The following is a 16829-nucleotide window of genomic DNA, read 5'->3' as shown; positions in this document are numbered from 1 at the left end:
TGAGGCCAAAGTAATGGCAAATAAGTGGCTGCACAACTGATTGGCAAACACTGCAAATTGAGAAATCATCTAACTAAACTGAATAAAAAGAAGAAACTACACTATGAAACAAAGATAAATGACAAAGAATGATAGGAAAAAGTTTTGGAGCACCTTCAATGAAATTTTGGGCAAAAAGGCAAACTCTGCTCCATCATTCATTGAATCAGATGGCTCATTCATCACAAAACCCACTGGTATTGCCAACTACTTTAATGATTTTTTCATTGGCAAGATTAGCAAACTTAGGCATGACATGCCAGAAACAAACGCTGACTACCCATCCAAGTATATCTGACCAAATTATGAGAGACAAGTATTGTAATTTTGAATTCCGTAAAGTGAGTGTGGAAGAGGTGAAAAAATGATTGTTGTCTATCAACAATGACAAGCCACCGGGGTCTGACAACTTGGATGGAAAACTACTGCGGATCATATTGCCACTCCTATTAACCATATCTTCAATTTAAGCCTACTAGAAAGTGTGAGTCCTCAGACCTGGAGGGAAGCAAAAGTAATTCCTGTACCTAAGAATAGTAAAGCCCCCTTTACTGGCTCAAATGGCCAACCTGTTACCAACCCCTAGAAAACTTTAGGAAAAAAATTGTGTTTGACCAGATACAATGCTATTTTATAGTAAACAAATTGACAACAGACTTTCAGCATGCTTATAGGGAAGGCCATTCAACAAGCACAACACTTACACAAATGACTGATGATTGGCTGAGAGAAATTGATAATAAAAAGATTGTGGGGGCTGTCTTGTTAGACTTCAGTGCAGCTTTTGACATTATCGATCATAGTCTGCCGCTGGAAAAACGTATGTGCTATGGCATTACAGCCCACTGCAATATTTTGGATAAAGAGTTACTTGTCTAACAGAACACAGAGGGTGTTCTTTAATGGAAGCCTATCCTACATAATCCAGGTAGAATCAGGAATTCCCCAGGGCAGCTGTCTAGGCCCCTTACTTTTTAAAATCTTTACTAACAACATGCCACTGGCTTTGAGTAAAGCCAGTGTGTCTATGTATGAGGATGACTCAACACTAAACACCTCAGCTACTACAGCGACTGAAATGACTGCAACACTCAACAAAGAGCTGCAGTTAGTTTCAGAATGGGTGGCAAGGAATAAGTTAGTCATACATTTCAAAAACTAAAAGCATTCACTAAACCTAAACTAAATCTTGTCATGAATAATGTGGAAATTGAGCACATTGAGGTGACTAAACTGCTTGGAGTAACCCTTGATTGTAAATTGGCATGGTCAAAACATGTTGATACAACAGTAGCTAAGATAGGGAGGTCTGTCCATAATAAAGCACTTATCTGTCTTCTTAACAGCAAGGCAGGTCTTACAGGCCCTAGTTTTGTCGCACCCGGACTACTGTTCAATCGTGTGGTCAGGTACCACTTAGAGGGACTTAGGAAAATTGCAATTGGCTCAGAACAGGGCAGCAAGGCTGGCCCTTAGATGTACACAGAGAGCTAACATTAATAATATGCGTGTAAATCTCTCCCGGTTCAAAGTGGAGGAGAGATTGACTTCATCACTACTTGTATTTGTGAGAGGTATTGACATGTTGAATGCACCGAGGTGTCTGTTTGAACTACTGGCACACAGCTCAGACACCCATGCATACCCCACAAGACATGCCACCAGAGGTCTCTTCACAGTCCCCAAGTCCAGAACAGACTATGGGAGGCGCACAGTGCTACATAGAGCCACGACTACATGGAACTCTATTCCACATCAAGTAACTCATGCAAGCAGTAAAATTAGATTTAATAAAACAGATAACAATGCACCTTATGGAACAGCGAGGACTGTGAAGCAACACAAACATAGGCACAGACACATGCATACAAACACACGATAACATACGCACTATACACACACGTTCACATGTATTTTGTAGATATGTGGTAATAGAGTAGTGGCCTGAGGGCACACACTTAATGTGTTGTGAAATCTGTTGTGAATGTATTGTAATGTTTTTAAAATTGTATAACTGTCTTAATTTTGCTGGACCCCAGGAATCCATGACAAATGCAAATAGCTAGTGAATTCACACTCCAGAACAGTATGCAGACACAGCCCACACAGTAGGTGGAGGCATGCACCGCTAACTTAGAGTATGTTTGCAGACCGCCATAATACCATAGAAGAGGGAGAGCAGACAGCTACAGGAAAAGGCGAACATCTTCGGCTATCACTAACGTTACTTACCACAGCGGCAAAGTCAAAATTGGCTATATCGTATAAATTCTTTAAAATTAACATTTTCTTTTTGGTCTTACTAGCAGTGTGGTTAAGGTTGGTGTTCGGTTTCAAATCACGTTTTAAGAAGATTAATTGTAGAAAAAGTGTAGAAGTTTATGACGGTGGCTGTAACGACATATTTTTGAGAAAGCTTTACAACCACTTCCGGTGTCAAAGTTTGTGTTGTGTTGTCAAGATGGTTGGCCATGATCATCATCATGACTATCTGTCTCTGTGCTTATGTGACTTAATCAGGTAATAATCAATGAATAAATTATGCTGCTTTGTTTCTGATACCTGTCTAACGTTACAGTTCTCGCAACAGAAACTGGATATGAATAAAGAATGAAGTGACCGTCATAGCTACCTAACGTTAGTTAGTAGCCATATCTATGAAGAGAAGACATTTTACAATCGGAGTAATTTGTATAGACAAACCATTGTCAAAAACGAGTTTAATTCCTAGTTGGCTAGCTACTCAGAACCAGTCAGCCAGCCACCATGGTGTTATAGTTAGTATTATAACCTTAATTATTTTTGTCTTGAAAACAGATTACTGTGGTCCATGGTGCTGCCATGCGTGTATCTGAGCTTGGTGCTGGCGCTGCTCCTGTTTCTACTCGTCATGGGTGTCCGAATATGGCTGCAGAGGAGTCGGAAAGCCCGCCTGGCTCAGAACAGCTCCCCAACTGTGGCCTTCTTCCACCCCTACTGCAATGCAGGAGGGGGCGGGGAGCGGGTGCTCTGGTGTGCCCTCAGAGCGCTTCAGAATAGGTAGGTTTACGCAGTCTGAGCCTATAGTTAGATTTTAATGCATTCGTGGAGTGCTCATGAGCTTAATAACCTATCTTCTTGATATGCTATGTCTCTTCTGTTTCTTCCCTCCCGTAGATACCCAAACGTTTCATTCGTTGTATACACCGGTGACCAAGGGGTGACAGGGGAGCAGATCCTCGAGGGCGCCCAACAACGCTTCAACATCAGGCTGCCTCATCCAGTGACTTTCATATTCCTGAAGAACCGTCTCCTGGTGGAGGCTAGCTCCTACCCCCACTTCACCTTGCTGGGGCAGAGCATGGGCTCAATGTTCCTGGGCTGGGAGGCCCTCACTGCCTTCGTTCCAGACCTCTATATGGACTCCATGGGCTATGCCTTCACTCTGCCCATCTTCCGCTACCTGGGAGGATGCAGGGTGGGCAGCTATGTGCACTACCCCACCGTCAGTACTGACATGCTGTCTGTGGTGAGAGAGAGAAACCCAAGGTCAGAACTGTTTATTTTAATTGCATAAAGCATGTTGATATGGTTATTTATTGTGACACAGATAATGTATTCTTTAATAGTTTGGTTAATGTTTTTGTTATCAAACTTGTGATTTGCCTCTGCAGTATTTGTGATGATACACTCCCTCCTATAATCCCAACAGGTTCAACAATGCAGACTACATCTCTGCTAACCCACTTCTTAGTATGGCCAAGGTGATGTACTACTGTGCCTTCGCTCTGATCTACGGCCTAGCTGGCTCCTGCAGCGACGTCGTCATGGTCAACTCTACCTGGACACTGGGCCACATCCTGGCCCTGTGGCGCGCACCCAGCTGCACCGGTGTGGTCTACCCTCCCTGCGACGTCCGCTCCTTCCTCAACATCCCATTGGAGGATGAGGTGGAAGGGGAGGGGCTCGATGACAAGAAGTGCCATTCGATAGTGTCCGTGGGGCAGTTCCGACCAGAGAAAGACCACCGGCTGCAGATTAGGGCCTTCCGGAAGCTTCTGGACAGGAAAGGGGTAGGTCCAGGAGGGCGGGATTCTCTAAGGCTGGTGTTGATTGGTGGCTGCCGTAACCAGGAGGATGATGATAGAGTGCTGATGCTGAGGGGGTTGTGCCAGGAGCTGGGTGTGACAGAAAGGGTTGAGTTTAAACTTAACGTTCCCTTTGACGAGTTAAAGAGGGAGCTGGTGGACGCCACCATTGGTCTGCACACCATGTGGAATGAGCATTTTGGCATAGGTATGAATTTTTATCTATACCATCTTATTATCTTCTGTTTTTAATAGAAGTGTTGTACATTCCAAACTTATTCATCTGATCCCAGTTCCTACTCTCTGCATCCTCTCTCCTGTCTCAGGTGTGGTAGAATGTATGGCTGCAGGGACAGTCATCCTGGCTCACAAGTCCGGCGGCCCCAAGCTGGACATTGTGGTTCCCTATGAGGGCGGGCAGACTGGCTTCCTGGCCGACAGCGAGGACAGCTACGCTACTGCCATGGAGACCATCCTGGCACTGTCGCCGTCGGCACGGCTGGAGATCCGGCGCAATGCTCGACGGTCTGTGGACCGTTTCTCCGACCAGGAGTTTGACACCAGCTTCCTGTCTTCAATGGAATCTCTGATGGGAAAGCTGGAGTGATGAGGGACAACCAATCACTACCCCCTCACAGACTGAAACTCTTCCTCTCTGATGCACTCACAGGCCTGATTGGCTGGGAAACTGATGGTCTATCAGAGCTTTGCTGGCTTTATTCATAGGAATAAGTAAGGATGCTTGTCTAACTTGCTCTGTCTTGCTAGAGTTCCAGTGAAGTGACTTGCTGGAAATTCTATTGATGTTTACACTCAAAAAGCACTTGGTCCTTATATCTAGTCCAATACGGCAGAGGGATCAAACATTGTGCTATTTTTTTTCTCACTGTGATTTTTTTCTTGCTCTGTATGGGACTATGGCTCAGAATTGTAGATATTATACAAACAATGCTTTATTTTGGAAAAAGGAAATGTTTTGTTAATTTGTCTGAATCTTAAATGTAAACTTGTTGTACTTTGTATATAATTTTTATTTACTCTTTAAAGTTCCTCCAAGCAACAACGATACCGAAACATTTTCAATGCCCAAATAATTGACATCTTGTCCATGCTTGCTTATGTTATACTTTAACCTGTGGCAAGAATAGGTAGCCCTTGGTCAAAACTTTAACCTGCAGTTTAGAAAAATGCAAGACGCAAGATGCAAGTACTTAAAGCCAAGAGAAAAAAAATGCAAGTCAGTTGATAAATTATAAGGATAGGGCTTTTGTCTTTCATAGAAAAGCATCCATTTCCTAGGTCAAGGTCTTGTCATGGTCTCACAATAAAGAATAATATGAACACTAATTTTCCTGCTTTTGCTTATTATTGTCCTCAGTCTTTGTTGACTGAGGACACAATCTCTGTTTTGTAAAGTTTACGTAGCTGACATCAGGCAGACCTTTGTGAAACAAGAACCTTGTATCAGTGTGGGTATCAGCCGAGCGTCACACTCGCGTGTCGTCGTCATCCGACCTGGGCTCCAGGCGTTCCTTGTCCACTTCCACATCTGATTTACCATCCTCCTCCCTCTCTTCTGCTCCCCCATTCTCAGTCAAGGGTTCTAAGAGGGAGAAAGGGAAGCAAGAGAATTGATTCACTGTCCTAACCTTTCATGGCTCATAGTTGAAGGTCTTTCATATGTAATAAAGACTGCACAGAATGATGTCTTTGTGAATCTGTCCCTGTAGTGGGGTAGAGAGTCCATGGTGGTAGTTGGTGCAGCCTGGCAGAGGGCATGGAGCAGGCTGTCTCCTCACCCCTATAGCCTCCCCTTCTCCCTCTGCAGTGCCTAGGGGTAAGAGGAGAGTACTGCACTGACCCTTTAAAACACTTACACTAAATTACAGCCAAAACTGGAACTGCAACAATGTGTGTGCAGGTGTACCCTCACTCACCCAGTTCAGGCACAGCCATGGTGGTACACACTGATGACACGTCCATCTCAGCCAGGGCGTCCAGTAGGGTCTGTGGTGCTGCCTGGCCCTACCTCTTCCTCACTTCTAACCTGGGCGTGCCTTCAACCTGCGCCAATCATGCCCGGACCAATCCCTGTGCCTCAGCTCCTCCCCTGCCTGGAAGCTCATAGTCTTGTTCAGTGGGTCAAGCTCCTAGAGACCCATGCATGCACACGGTCAAGTGTGAGATGCTTGAGAGCCCTATCATTATTCAAAGTAAGGCACCATGTTGAAATGAACATACTCAGGCCACATGGTGACATGGAATCTTTTACCTCTTAATCAGCTTTTTTTTAAATCACAAACTATTATTTTATTGTCCATTTTCTCTTATTTCTCTTCATCCTCTTGAATAACTTCATCATTTAACTTGACCTGTCGTTCTGCCCCCGAGCAAGGCAGTTAACCCACTGTTCCCCGGGCGCCGATGACGTGGATGTAGGCAGCCCCCCCAACCTCTCTGATTCAGAGGGGTTGGGTTAAATGCGGAAGACACATTTCAGTTGAATGCATTCAGTTGTACAACTGACTACGTATCTCCCCTTTCCTTTCTTGTCTTTGTGCTCTGTAGTTCTTTCCTCTCCCGACTGTTCATCTGAATGATCTGTCTCAAGGTTCCTTCAATATCCTAAATGTTGCAGATAGAAATGTAATATATAGAGCTGAAATGGTTATTTCTTGTGCATGACATCTCTTTTCTACACAATACATTTCTATGTGAAAGTAAGGCATTAAGCCCCTGGTCTTACCTGGGCAGGTTGGGGTGTCTCTGGTGGCTCTATGTGTCTGGGCTCACTTGTGGCTAGGGCTGAAAATATATGCCTGTTCTGTTAATATCAATAACCACGTTTCCATGCGTGCAAAGTCATACTGTATAAAACAAATCACTACAGCTGTGATGGAAACAGTTTCGGGTAGAATTGTATAAATAATGACAGATAATTCGTTCGTTTGGCATGGTGGGATCTTTTTATCTCTTCAAATTAATTTTGCGAGAAATGATGGTGGAAAAGCCTGCATGCGCAAATATTGATATTAAAACCATATCGAAGGTAACTTGGAATCACAATGATATGATGTGTGTTGTCCTCCCACTACGACTCGGAAAACCATGCAGTTTATTAGGCTACAGACCAGCGGCGTAGCCACGGGGAGCCTGGGTCGTGGTCGTAGCCTACCCAGTTTGATCTCAGGGCTACCCCAAACAAGTTATTATTTTTCAATATACAATTTTATTTGTATTTATTTTATTTTATTTTTTAAAAGAAATGCACGTGATATTCATTTTCTATGGGTCATTTTAATATAATGTATCAAATAAATAGTCCGCGACAATCAACAATTCCGACTATTGGTTACATTAAAAAGAAAAATCATACGGTGGTTTACCTGAACAACGTCAAGTGGTTAAACTTTGTATCGCATAAGATAGCAAGCTCTACCGCGCTAGCTTACTGGAATTGACTCACCAGCCCAGCTAAGGTAATTCAGTAGTTCTAGCAATGGCAAACCAAATGTCGATCGCTAGGTTTTTCAAAGAAAGACGTCTGTAGGAAAAATTGTGTGTGCCAGAAAATAATTTGGATCAATCTACCGATAGCTTCCAGAATGAGACCAACCGCTAATGCCACGTTGAGTCAGGCATGCTTGCCTACCCCACCGTCTCCTCTCGTTCTTGATGCTGCGGGCGGGGGTGAACCTGCAGTAGGTCTACGGATAGATTTGTCTGCGGTTGATGAACCAGCCTGTCAACCAAAGCTAGTAAAGTTCCCTTCAAGTATGATAAATGGCAAATCACGCTGCTTCTCTTCGAGGTGGTATGACCAGTTCGTGTGGATTGAGTATAGTAAAGCAAAATATGCAATTTATTGTAAGTTTTGTAGGCACTTTCCTGGGGCAAATGTCTAATTCAGATTTGTACGAGATGGATTTAAAAACTGGATACTCACAAGAATTGCTTGCTGCAAACACGATAATAGCAAATTACATGCTAGTGCCCTTACAAAATGTGAATCCTACAAGGCGAACCATGGGCCTAGAAGTCGAGGGATTATGTTGAACCAAATACATGATGATGCAAACATGGATTTTATAGAAAGAAACCGTGTACATGTTAAAGTGGTCATAGATATATTTCTAATGTGTGCAAAGCAGGATATTCCACTCAGAGGACATAGAGCAACCGAAGAGGCAAAATACAAAGGTAACATTTTAGAAATCTCCAATTTCATCTCAAAGTATGACTCAGAAATACAAAACAGGCTTAATGAGCTACCTCTCAATGCCACTCTTATGAGCCCCGAAATTCAGAACGAGTTGCTGGAGTGTGCAGCGTCATTGTTACTGTGCATGATAAAAGATCAAGTTCATTCTGCGCCTTCCACGTATTTTGCCATACTAGCAGATGAATATAAAGAATAATCTAAACGAGAATTTATTGCTGTGTGCATCCGATACATTCATGCTGGGCTGATTAAAGAAAGAGCTGTTGGGTTTATGGAAACCGCTGATTTGTCTGCATAAGGAATTTCTCTGAAAATACTTGAAGTGCTGCAACCCCTGGAGTTGGATCCCACTCTGTGTGTGTGTTTTTGTTTCGATGGCGCTTCAGTCATGTCAGGGAACAGAGGGGTACATGTCCTACTAAAGCAAACATTTAAGCAAGCGGTATATGTGCATTGCAACTCCCACCGTTTGAATGTGGTTCTGTGTACCACGGCAAAAGTGTCGGGACATGTCAGATGCCCTCTTACAACAAATCTAGAACAAGACGTTTTTATTCCTGTTAGTCACGTTTAGTAAATTGTTTGACACTAGTGATTTTGCTACAAAGGGATTACAAAGCTCTACATTATCTGTGATGGACTGTATTGGTTTAATTGAAATCCTCAAAAGCTGCTTTTCTACGTTCAGAGATAACTCAGGGGGAGACTTTGATAAAGAGCTCAAGCTAACTCAAGAGATGATGATTAAGCATGATATTAGTAATTGGGATGTGAGCGCATCACGGCAGCGAAAACTGCTTGTAAAATTGTCAGACAGTGTAGTCACAATTTCATTAGGGAAAACATCCAGCATCAAGAGTGCCAGAGCTGCCCTGATGATATTTTCTCTAATATAAACTATCTGTGAAGGATCATTGCCACACTTCCAATGACATCATGCAGTGTGGAGAGACTTTTCTCAACAACAACTAGGATTTAAAAAATCATCTTCGCACATCAATGACAAGCGCCCGGCTGAACCACTTCAGTTTGCTGTCTTTTGAGCGTGAATTGACAGATACATTGGATTATGATGAAATCATCACCATATTCAACTCAAAGCCTCGCGGTCTGCGCCTTGTGATGTAGGTCACGCTTTATGATACGTCTACTAAAGGTAAGGTACCTTTGTATAGTACTACTGCCCGCCGTGGTATAAATGGTAACATCAAATATAGGCTTGTTTGCCCATCGAGATTAAAGTGTGCCTGAAGATGAGTTTTATGTTGTTGGCAACTGGTCTAAAGTTATTGTCTTATTTTAATATGCTGGGATATGTAATTATTTGTATATGTAACGAGGGTGCTCCAAGTACTATGCACTAGTATAAAACTATTGCATTACAAAATAATATACGGTGCACATCGCAAAATAAATGTAATAAACAAGTAGAAAAAAATGACTATCCAAATTTTTCTAGGCCTATACAAAAAAATATTCTGTCTACGCCCCTGCTACAGATGAAATAACTTAGGAACTTCACTGTGTGGTGAAAGTGCACAGTGATCTTGATGCTCCTTTGCAATAAATATCCAGGGTCTGATTCTAGTGGCATGACAAGTACAAATATTCTCGCTCTTATCCATAATAATGTGTAGACTAGCCTACACGCACTGTATCTGTGAGCTGTTGGCTAGAGCGCAAGTGCTAAAACCAGAGTCGACACATTTGCTATTTAACACAGCAGTTTCTGTCACAAAACTATCCGTAGAGTAAAACATGCGGTGGAACCACATTGAAATTTAGATTTTTATTCGGTACATGAAAACTGAAGCAAAAAGGTACAGTTTTTGTGCACTATGCCATCACGCACTGATTTTTATCTGAAACAAGTCAGTTTGGTGGAAACATCACTGGTGGATTTTCATTATGGATTTTAGAATATTCGCATGAAAATTGGTCGCCAATTGGATGGAAACCTAGCTATAGTCAATATACACTGAGTGTACAAAGCATTAAGGAAACCTGCTCTTTCCATGACAGACTTGACCAGGTGAAAGCTATGATCCCTTATTGATGTCACTTGTTAAATCCACTTTTTAATTAGTGTAGATGAAGGGGAGGATACAGGATAAATAAGGACGTTTTTTAAGCCTTGAGACAATTGAGTATATGAGTATATGTGTCATTCAGAGGGTGAATGGGTAAGACAAAATATTTGAGTACCTTTCAATGGGGTATGGCCACCAGTTTGTGTCAAGAACTGCTAAACTGCTGGGTTTTTCACGCTTAACAGTTTCCTGTGTGGATCAAGAATGGTCCACCACCCAAAAGACATCTAGCCAACTTGACACAACGGAACTAGAAGCACAAGCATTTCGCTACACTCTTATTAACATCTGCTAACCATGTGTATGTGACAAATAACATTTGATTTGATTTGATTTGAACTGTGGGAAGCATTGGAGTCAACATGGGCCAGCCTCCATGTGGAACGCTTTTGACACCTTGTAGAGTCCATGCCCCAGAGGGGGAGTGAGAACAGATATGCAACTCAATATTAGGAAGGTGTTCCTAGTTTGGTATACTCACTGTATAGACTGTGTTATGTTAACAACAGTGAGAATGGTATTAGAAATGTGTAGTGATGTTATGCAAATCAGTGGTGGAAAAAGTACTACATTCTCATACTTGAGTTAAAGTAAAGATACCTTAATAGAAAATGACTCCAGTAAAAGTGAAAGTCACCCAGTAAAATACTACTTGAGTAAAAGTCTAAAAGTATTTGGTTTTAAATATGCTTAAGTATTAAAAGTAAAAGTATGAATAATAAAAAAATTCCTTCTATGAAGCCAACCAGACGGCACACTTTTTAATTTTTTTACGGATAGCCAGGGTCACACTACAATATTCAGACATCGTTTACAAACAAAGCATTTGTGTTTTAGTGAGTCCGCCAGGCCAGAGGTGGTCGGGATGACCGGATGTTATCTTGATAAGTGTATGAATTGGACCATTTTCTGTCCTGCTAAGCATTCAAAATGTATGGAGTAAAAAGCACATCATTTTCTTTAGGAATGTAGTGAAGTAAATGTTGTCAAAAATATAAATAGTAAAGTACAGATACCCCAAAAAACAACTTAAGTAGTACTTTAAAGTATTTTTACATAAATACTTTACACCACTGATGCAGATATCATGTAGTTGTGATAAAGAATGGTAGGGCATAGGGAATGACAGAGAAACATTCATGTCAATATGTTGTCGTCTTTACCTCAGCGTCAGCTCTCTGTCATCTCATTATAATATTGCTGTCTGATGTGCTGCAACTGCCGCAGATACTACACATATATGAACCTGAATGCTTCACAAATAAACAATAAATCACGTGTCACTTTTGTACACCTTCTCCTTCCGTTCAGTTTTACCTGCTGCCCATCCTGCCTCTTAACGTGGGGTATGTGTGGGTGTGCAGAACGCCTTGCCCCTTGGTCCTGCTCAGGCTGTCGGTACCGCTCAGCGTCTGCTGTGGAGGGCCGCAGGCCCTGTGGCTCAAAACAGGAAGGTTCAGGGGTCAGATTCACAGATTTTTAGTTACCATACATCTGCAGCATATCCAGTTTTTCTAGTATTTAGCCGAAGCCAGCAGACTGCTGTTTCAGTGTAATACAGCCTGAAACCCTCTAGCTGTTTCTCTGCCATTAGCTTGTACTGGTTGGCCTCCTGTCTCCTCTGGAGGGATTCATTACGAGCAGCCACCCTGAAGGCCAAACATACACACACTAACAAATGTGAAGGCTTGAAGAACACTTCATTGTTCTATGGTTATGCTTGATTGAACACTCACAATTGATAAGGTTCTTTGCAGTTCTCTCTGTCATCAGAGTGCTCCACAGGTCTCTCCTGAACCACTGGAGGATGATGAGAAGAAAGAGGAGGATGAGGACGAGTAGGAAGAGCGGGCATCTCCTCTGGATGGCTTCCAGCTGGGCATGGTAGTGGTCATAGGAGTTGACTTCAGCCTGACCGTTCCATCTGCGGTCCTGTTGACTGTATTGTCTGGCCGATGGATCCACGAGCTGCACACCTGTGCAACTCTTGGAGGAAATGGCTGAGGAACAAAAAAACAACAAAAAGATTAGATGGAATAAGATCAAATTGGATTAGGAACATGCTTCCATGTAGTAGCTATGGTGAAACAGGAAAAACGTCTCTGCACACGTCCAGTGAAATGCACATTTATTTTTACATTAACTAAGCTTTCGGTCTGTCAACCTTCATCAGATGATCATTTTCCTGTTTCTCCAGTTTCCATTTAGCCTCCAGTACCTTCACAAATCAGTTTTGGGTGTGGTAGATTTGACCTATTATCATGATACAGACTAGGTTACTGCAGGAGTGCAGTAACTGATATAGTGGTAGTTCTAACAGGTAAGCTACTTTATGCCGTGGCATGACTCTGTAAGGGGGTTTCCAGTCTGATTTGAGGGGCAGTCCTTTACCGAGAGCCCAAGCTTTGGCCAGGGTGGAGGCCTCTCTGGCTTTGGGGACTATTTCTGGACCCAACATGGGATGAAAAATTAAAAAGTTACAAATAAAGAAGAACATTTAGATAGTTACATAATTGTGATGACACTTTGACACTCCCAGTCTACTCAACACTCTCTGAATGTTGCTATGATGTTAGCATAACATTACAGATGCCAGAAAGGAGATGTCAGCACTGGCATGCTTCCATAGAGAATGACAACAGTCTAATGATATTCACCTGATGATTGTACTCTGAGATTTAGAGATATGGTTGATGTAATTTACATTTCATGCCCAGGAATCTTTGAAATGGGCTCACATTTCAGTTCGGTGTAACTGGTTTTGATGCCAAAAAGCTAGAGCGAATGGAATATGATGAGGATCTTCAGATAATGGAGAGCAAGCTATGATACTGACCACCAGGTGGTGCTACTGTCAACATTTCCCCACGGCTACTGTGAAGCCAAGCCTACTGAATGCAAGAAGGAAACTATAGATTTTGGGTAATGTGTGGCTGAAACTAAGCAGAGAAAAGCTAATGATTCTGATAAGGGGAGGTTTGAACACAGATCTTTTAGCGTTATGTCCCTAATGTGTGTGTATCTGGGGTCTGTGCTGGAGCGGCCCATACTCTAGCCTGTGGGCCTACAGCAGCTCTCTTTCTGTGCAACATCATGTGGCTGAACTCCTCAATCACCTAGAAACATCCAGAACAGAGTGAGGAAACAGCACAATACCCTGAAGTGAACACACACACACCCCCGCACGCAAGCTAATTATATCTGTTCTTAACAAGAAGTCACAAGACTTCTGCAAAGTGTGAGGAGTTAGCACATTTGGCTTGTGCAAGTTTTGTTTAACTGTTTCAACCAGAAAATATTTGAATGTTAATTTCTGTAAGGAGAAAGTCACCTCACTGTTTATGATGATCTCATATCGCTGAGTCTACCTGTCGGAGGAGGAAACAGAGAAACACCAGAGATACAGTGCATTCAGAAAGTATTGACTTTTTCCACATTTTGTTGTTACAGCCTGAATTAAAAATAGATTAAATTGAGATTGTGTTACTTGCCTACATACAATACCCCATGTCAGTGAAAATCTGTTTTTCAAAATGCCTCGCAAAGAAAGGCAACTATTGGTGGATGGGTAAAACATTTGAAAAGTAGACATTGAATATCCATTTGAGCATGGTAAAGTTAATAATTACACTTTAGATGGTGTGTCAATACACCCAGTCGCCACAAAGATACAGGAAGGAAGGAAACCGCTCAGGGATTTCACTGAGGCCAATGGTGACTTTAAAACAGAGTTTAATGGCTTTGATAGGAGAAAACTGAGGACGGATCAACAACATTGTAGTTACTCCACAATAATAACTACTGTAAATTACAGAGTGAAAAGAAGGAAGCCTATAAAGAATACAAATATTCCAAAACATGCATGGTGTTTGCTATAAGGCACTAAAGTAAAACTGCAAAAAATGTGGCAAAGAAATTAACTTCATGTCCTGAATACAAAGCATTATGTTTGGGGCAAACACAACATCACTGAGTACCACTTTTCGTATACTTGTCATCAGCAAGGACTACAGAGTTTTTTTTAAAGATAAAAATAAACGGAATAGAGCTAAGCACAGTCAACATCCTTGAGGAAAACCTTGTTCAGTCTGCTTTCTAACAGACACTGGGAGACAAATTCACCTTTCAGCAGGAAAATAACCTAAAACACAAGGCCAAATATACACTGGAGATGCTTTTCAAGATGACATTGAATGTTCCTGAGTGGACTGGTTACAGTTTTGACTTAAACCACCTTAAAGATGTATGGCAAGACTTGAAAATGGCTGTCAAGAAATGATCAACAACCAACTTGACAGAGATTGAATAATTTCAAAAAGAATAATGTGCAAATATTGTACAATCCAGGTGTGCAAATCTCTTAGACTTACCCAGAAAGACTCACAGCTGTAAATGCTGCTGAAGCCAATACTAACGTGTATTGACTCAGGGGTGTGAATACTTACAGTATGTAGATTAGACATCTCTGTATTTCATTTTCATTAAATTTGCTACAATTGAAGAAAAAAAACATGTTTTAACTTTGTCATTATGTGGTGGTTGTGTGTAGATGGGTGAAAACATTTATATTTAATCAATTTTGAATTCAGGCTGTAACAACAAAATGTGGAATAAGTAAAGGGGTATGAATACTTTCTGAAGGCACTGTGTGTGTGTGTGGCAGTGCTTACTGGATGTCTGAGGGTACAGAGGTCATACAGGACAGCCCAGAGACCAGATATAATTATGTTGACTGGTCTTGTCAATACCTGCACAGGATGCACAAAAATACAAGGTACTCTGCGACTTGTACAGTCTTTCATACAATTGTCTACCTGGAGCCAAATACCATGAGTGTCATATTTCAACGGCCCGCAATTATTTGAGGGTTCTTTAGATTTTATGGCAATGTTACACTTCTTTCAATGGAATATTCTGGCCATGTTGAATCAAATGTTTAGCATTTGTGCAAAATTACCAAATGAAAGCACAGTTCATTTCTGAGATAGATGAAGTAACAGGAGCCCATCCAAACGATTGGTGTCAAACTCAAAGAGCCTAAAATTAGTCATACAAATATATTGTGTTTTCAGTTATTATTACATTATATTACATGAGAGACAATTGTATTGCAATAAAATGTTAGACGCCACAACATAAATATCAATACATACCTTGACGACATGGCTGAATCAATGATTGATGGAATGTACAGTACACAGAGTGTAGAAAACATTAGGAACACCTGCTCTTTCCATGACTTAGACTGACCAGGTGAATTCAAGTGAACGCTATGATCCCTTATTGATGTCACTTGTTAAATCTACTTCAATTAGTGTAGATGAATGGGAGGAGACGGGCTAAAGAAGTACACTGTATATACAAAAAGTATGTGGACACCCCTTCAAATGAGTGGATTCGGCTATTTCAGCCATACCCGTTGCTGACAGGTGTATAAAATTGAGCACACAGCCATGCAATCTCCATAGAAAAACATTAGCAGTAGAATGGCCTTACTGAAGAGCTCAGTGACTTTCAACGTGGCACCGTCATAGGATGCCACCTTTCCAACAGTTGGTCAAATTTCTGCTCTGCTAGAGCTGCCTCGGTCAACTGTAAGTGTTTATTGTGAAGTGGAAACGTCTAGGAGCAACAATGGCTCAGCTGCGAAGTGGTAGGCTTATTCTATCTCTAATTTATCTTAGGTCAAGGGGTATGAATACTTTCTGAAGGCACTGTGTACGTGTGTGTGTGTGTGCGTGCGTGCGTGCGTGGCAGTGCTTACTGGATGTCAGGGTGCAGAGCTCCCTGAGCAACAGAAAGAACCAGTATTATTGGAAATGGCAAAAACCACATAGCATTACACTCTGGGTGTTGGTGACAGTGAAACTCTGTAACGCCAGCTAGTATCAAAACAGCCCAGTCCTGGAGAGCAGAACAAAGGTTTGATGTAGCTACAGCCAAATAGTTGATTGATCAGACCGCTAGCTAATGCTCTACAGTCCCTCCTGCCCACACAACCATCAGGTAAAATATCACCACCTACTGATCTTATACTGATCGTATACTTTTTAGGTTGTCTAAACATATAACAGAATAACATTTTATTTTTTATTTCACCTTTGTTTAACCAGGTAGCCTAATAGAGAACAAGTTCTCATTTACAACTGCGACCTGGCCAAGATAAAGCAAAGCAGTGCGACACAAGCAAGAACACAGTGTTACACATGGAATAAACAAAGATACAGTCAATAACACAATAGAAAAAAGTCTATATACAGTGTGTGCAAATGGCGTGAGGAGGTGAGGCAATAAATAGGCCATAGTAGCGGAGTAATTACAATTTAGCAAATTAACACTGGAGTGATAGATGAGCAGATGATGATGTGCAAGTAGAAATACTGGTGTGCAAAAGAGCAGAAAAGTAAATAA

The 16829-nt window shown here is 41.7% G+C and overlaps 1 protein-coding gene and 1 long non-coding RNA gene across 3 annotated transcripts; one reads left to right on the top strand and one right to left on the bottom strand.

Moving 5' to 3' along the window:
• Nucleotides 1-2431: 2431 nt before the first annotated feature.
• LOC139546591 (GDP-Man:Man(3)GlcNAc(2)-PP-Dol alpha-1,2-mannosyltransferase-like) lies at nt 2432-5453 on the top strand. Its single transcript, XM_071355144.1, has 5 exons — nt 2432-2559; nt 2857-3078; nt 3196-3567; nt 3731-4314; nt 4433-5453. The coding sequence occupies exons 1-5, from the start codon at nt 2501-2503 to the stop codon at nt 4711-4713; spliced, it is 1518 nt and encodes a 505-aa protein (XP_071211245.1). The 5' UTR covers nt 2432-2500; the 3' UTR covers nt 4714-5453.
• Nucleotides 3408-7878, bottom strand: LOC139546592 (uncharacterized). 2 transcript variants are annotated; one of them, XR_011669257.1, is made up of 5 exons: nt 7493-7878; nt 6853-6911; nt 6044-6731; nt 5548-5937; nt 3408-3542 (listed from the first exon to the last, which is right to left on the bottom strand). It is a non-coding gene; the product is annotated as an uncharacterized lncRNA (long non-coding RNA). The 2 variants fall into 2 exon arrangements; XR_011669258.1 differs by having other exon boundaries at nt 7698-7878.
• Nucleotides 7879-16829: the final 8951 nt, after the last annotated feature.

This window comes from Salvelinus alpinus, chromosome 20 (genome assembly GCF_045679555.1).
Source record: "Salvelinus alpinus chromosome 20, SLU_Salpinus.1, whole genome shotgun sequence".
In the NCBI taxonomy this organism is placed as follows: Eukaryota; Metazoa; Chordata; class Actinopteri; order Salmoniformes; family Salmonidae; genus Salvelinus; species Salvelinus alpinus.
This window is presented reverse-complemented; position numbering and strand designations above follow the sequence as displayed.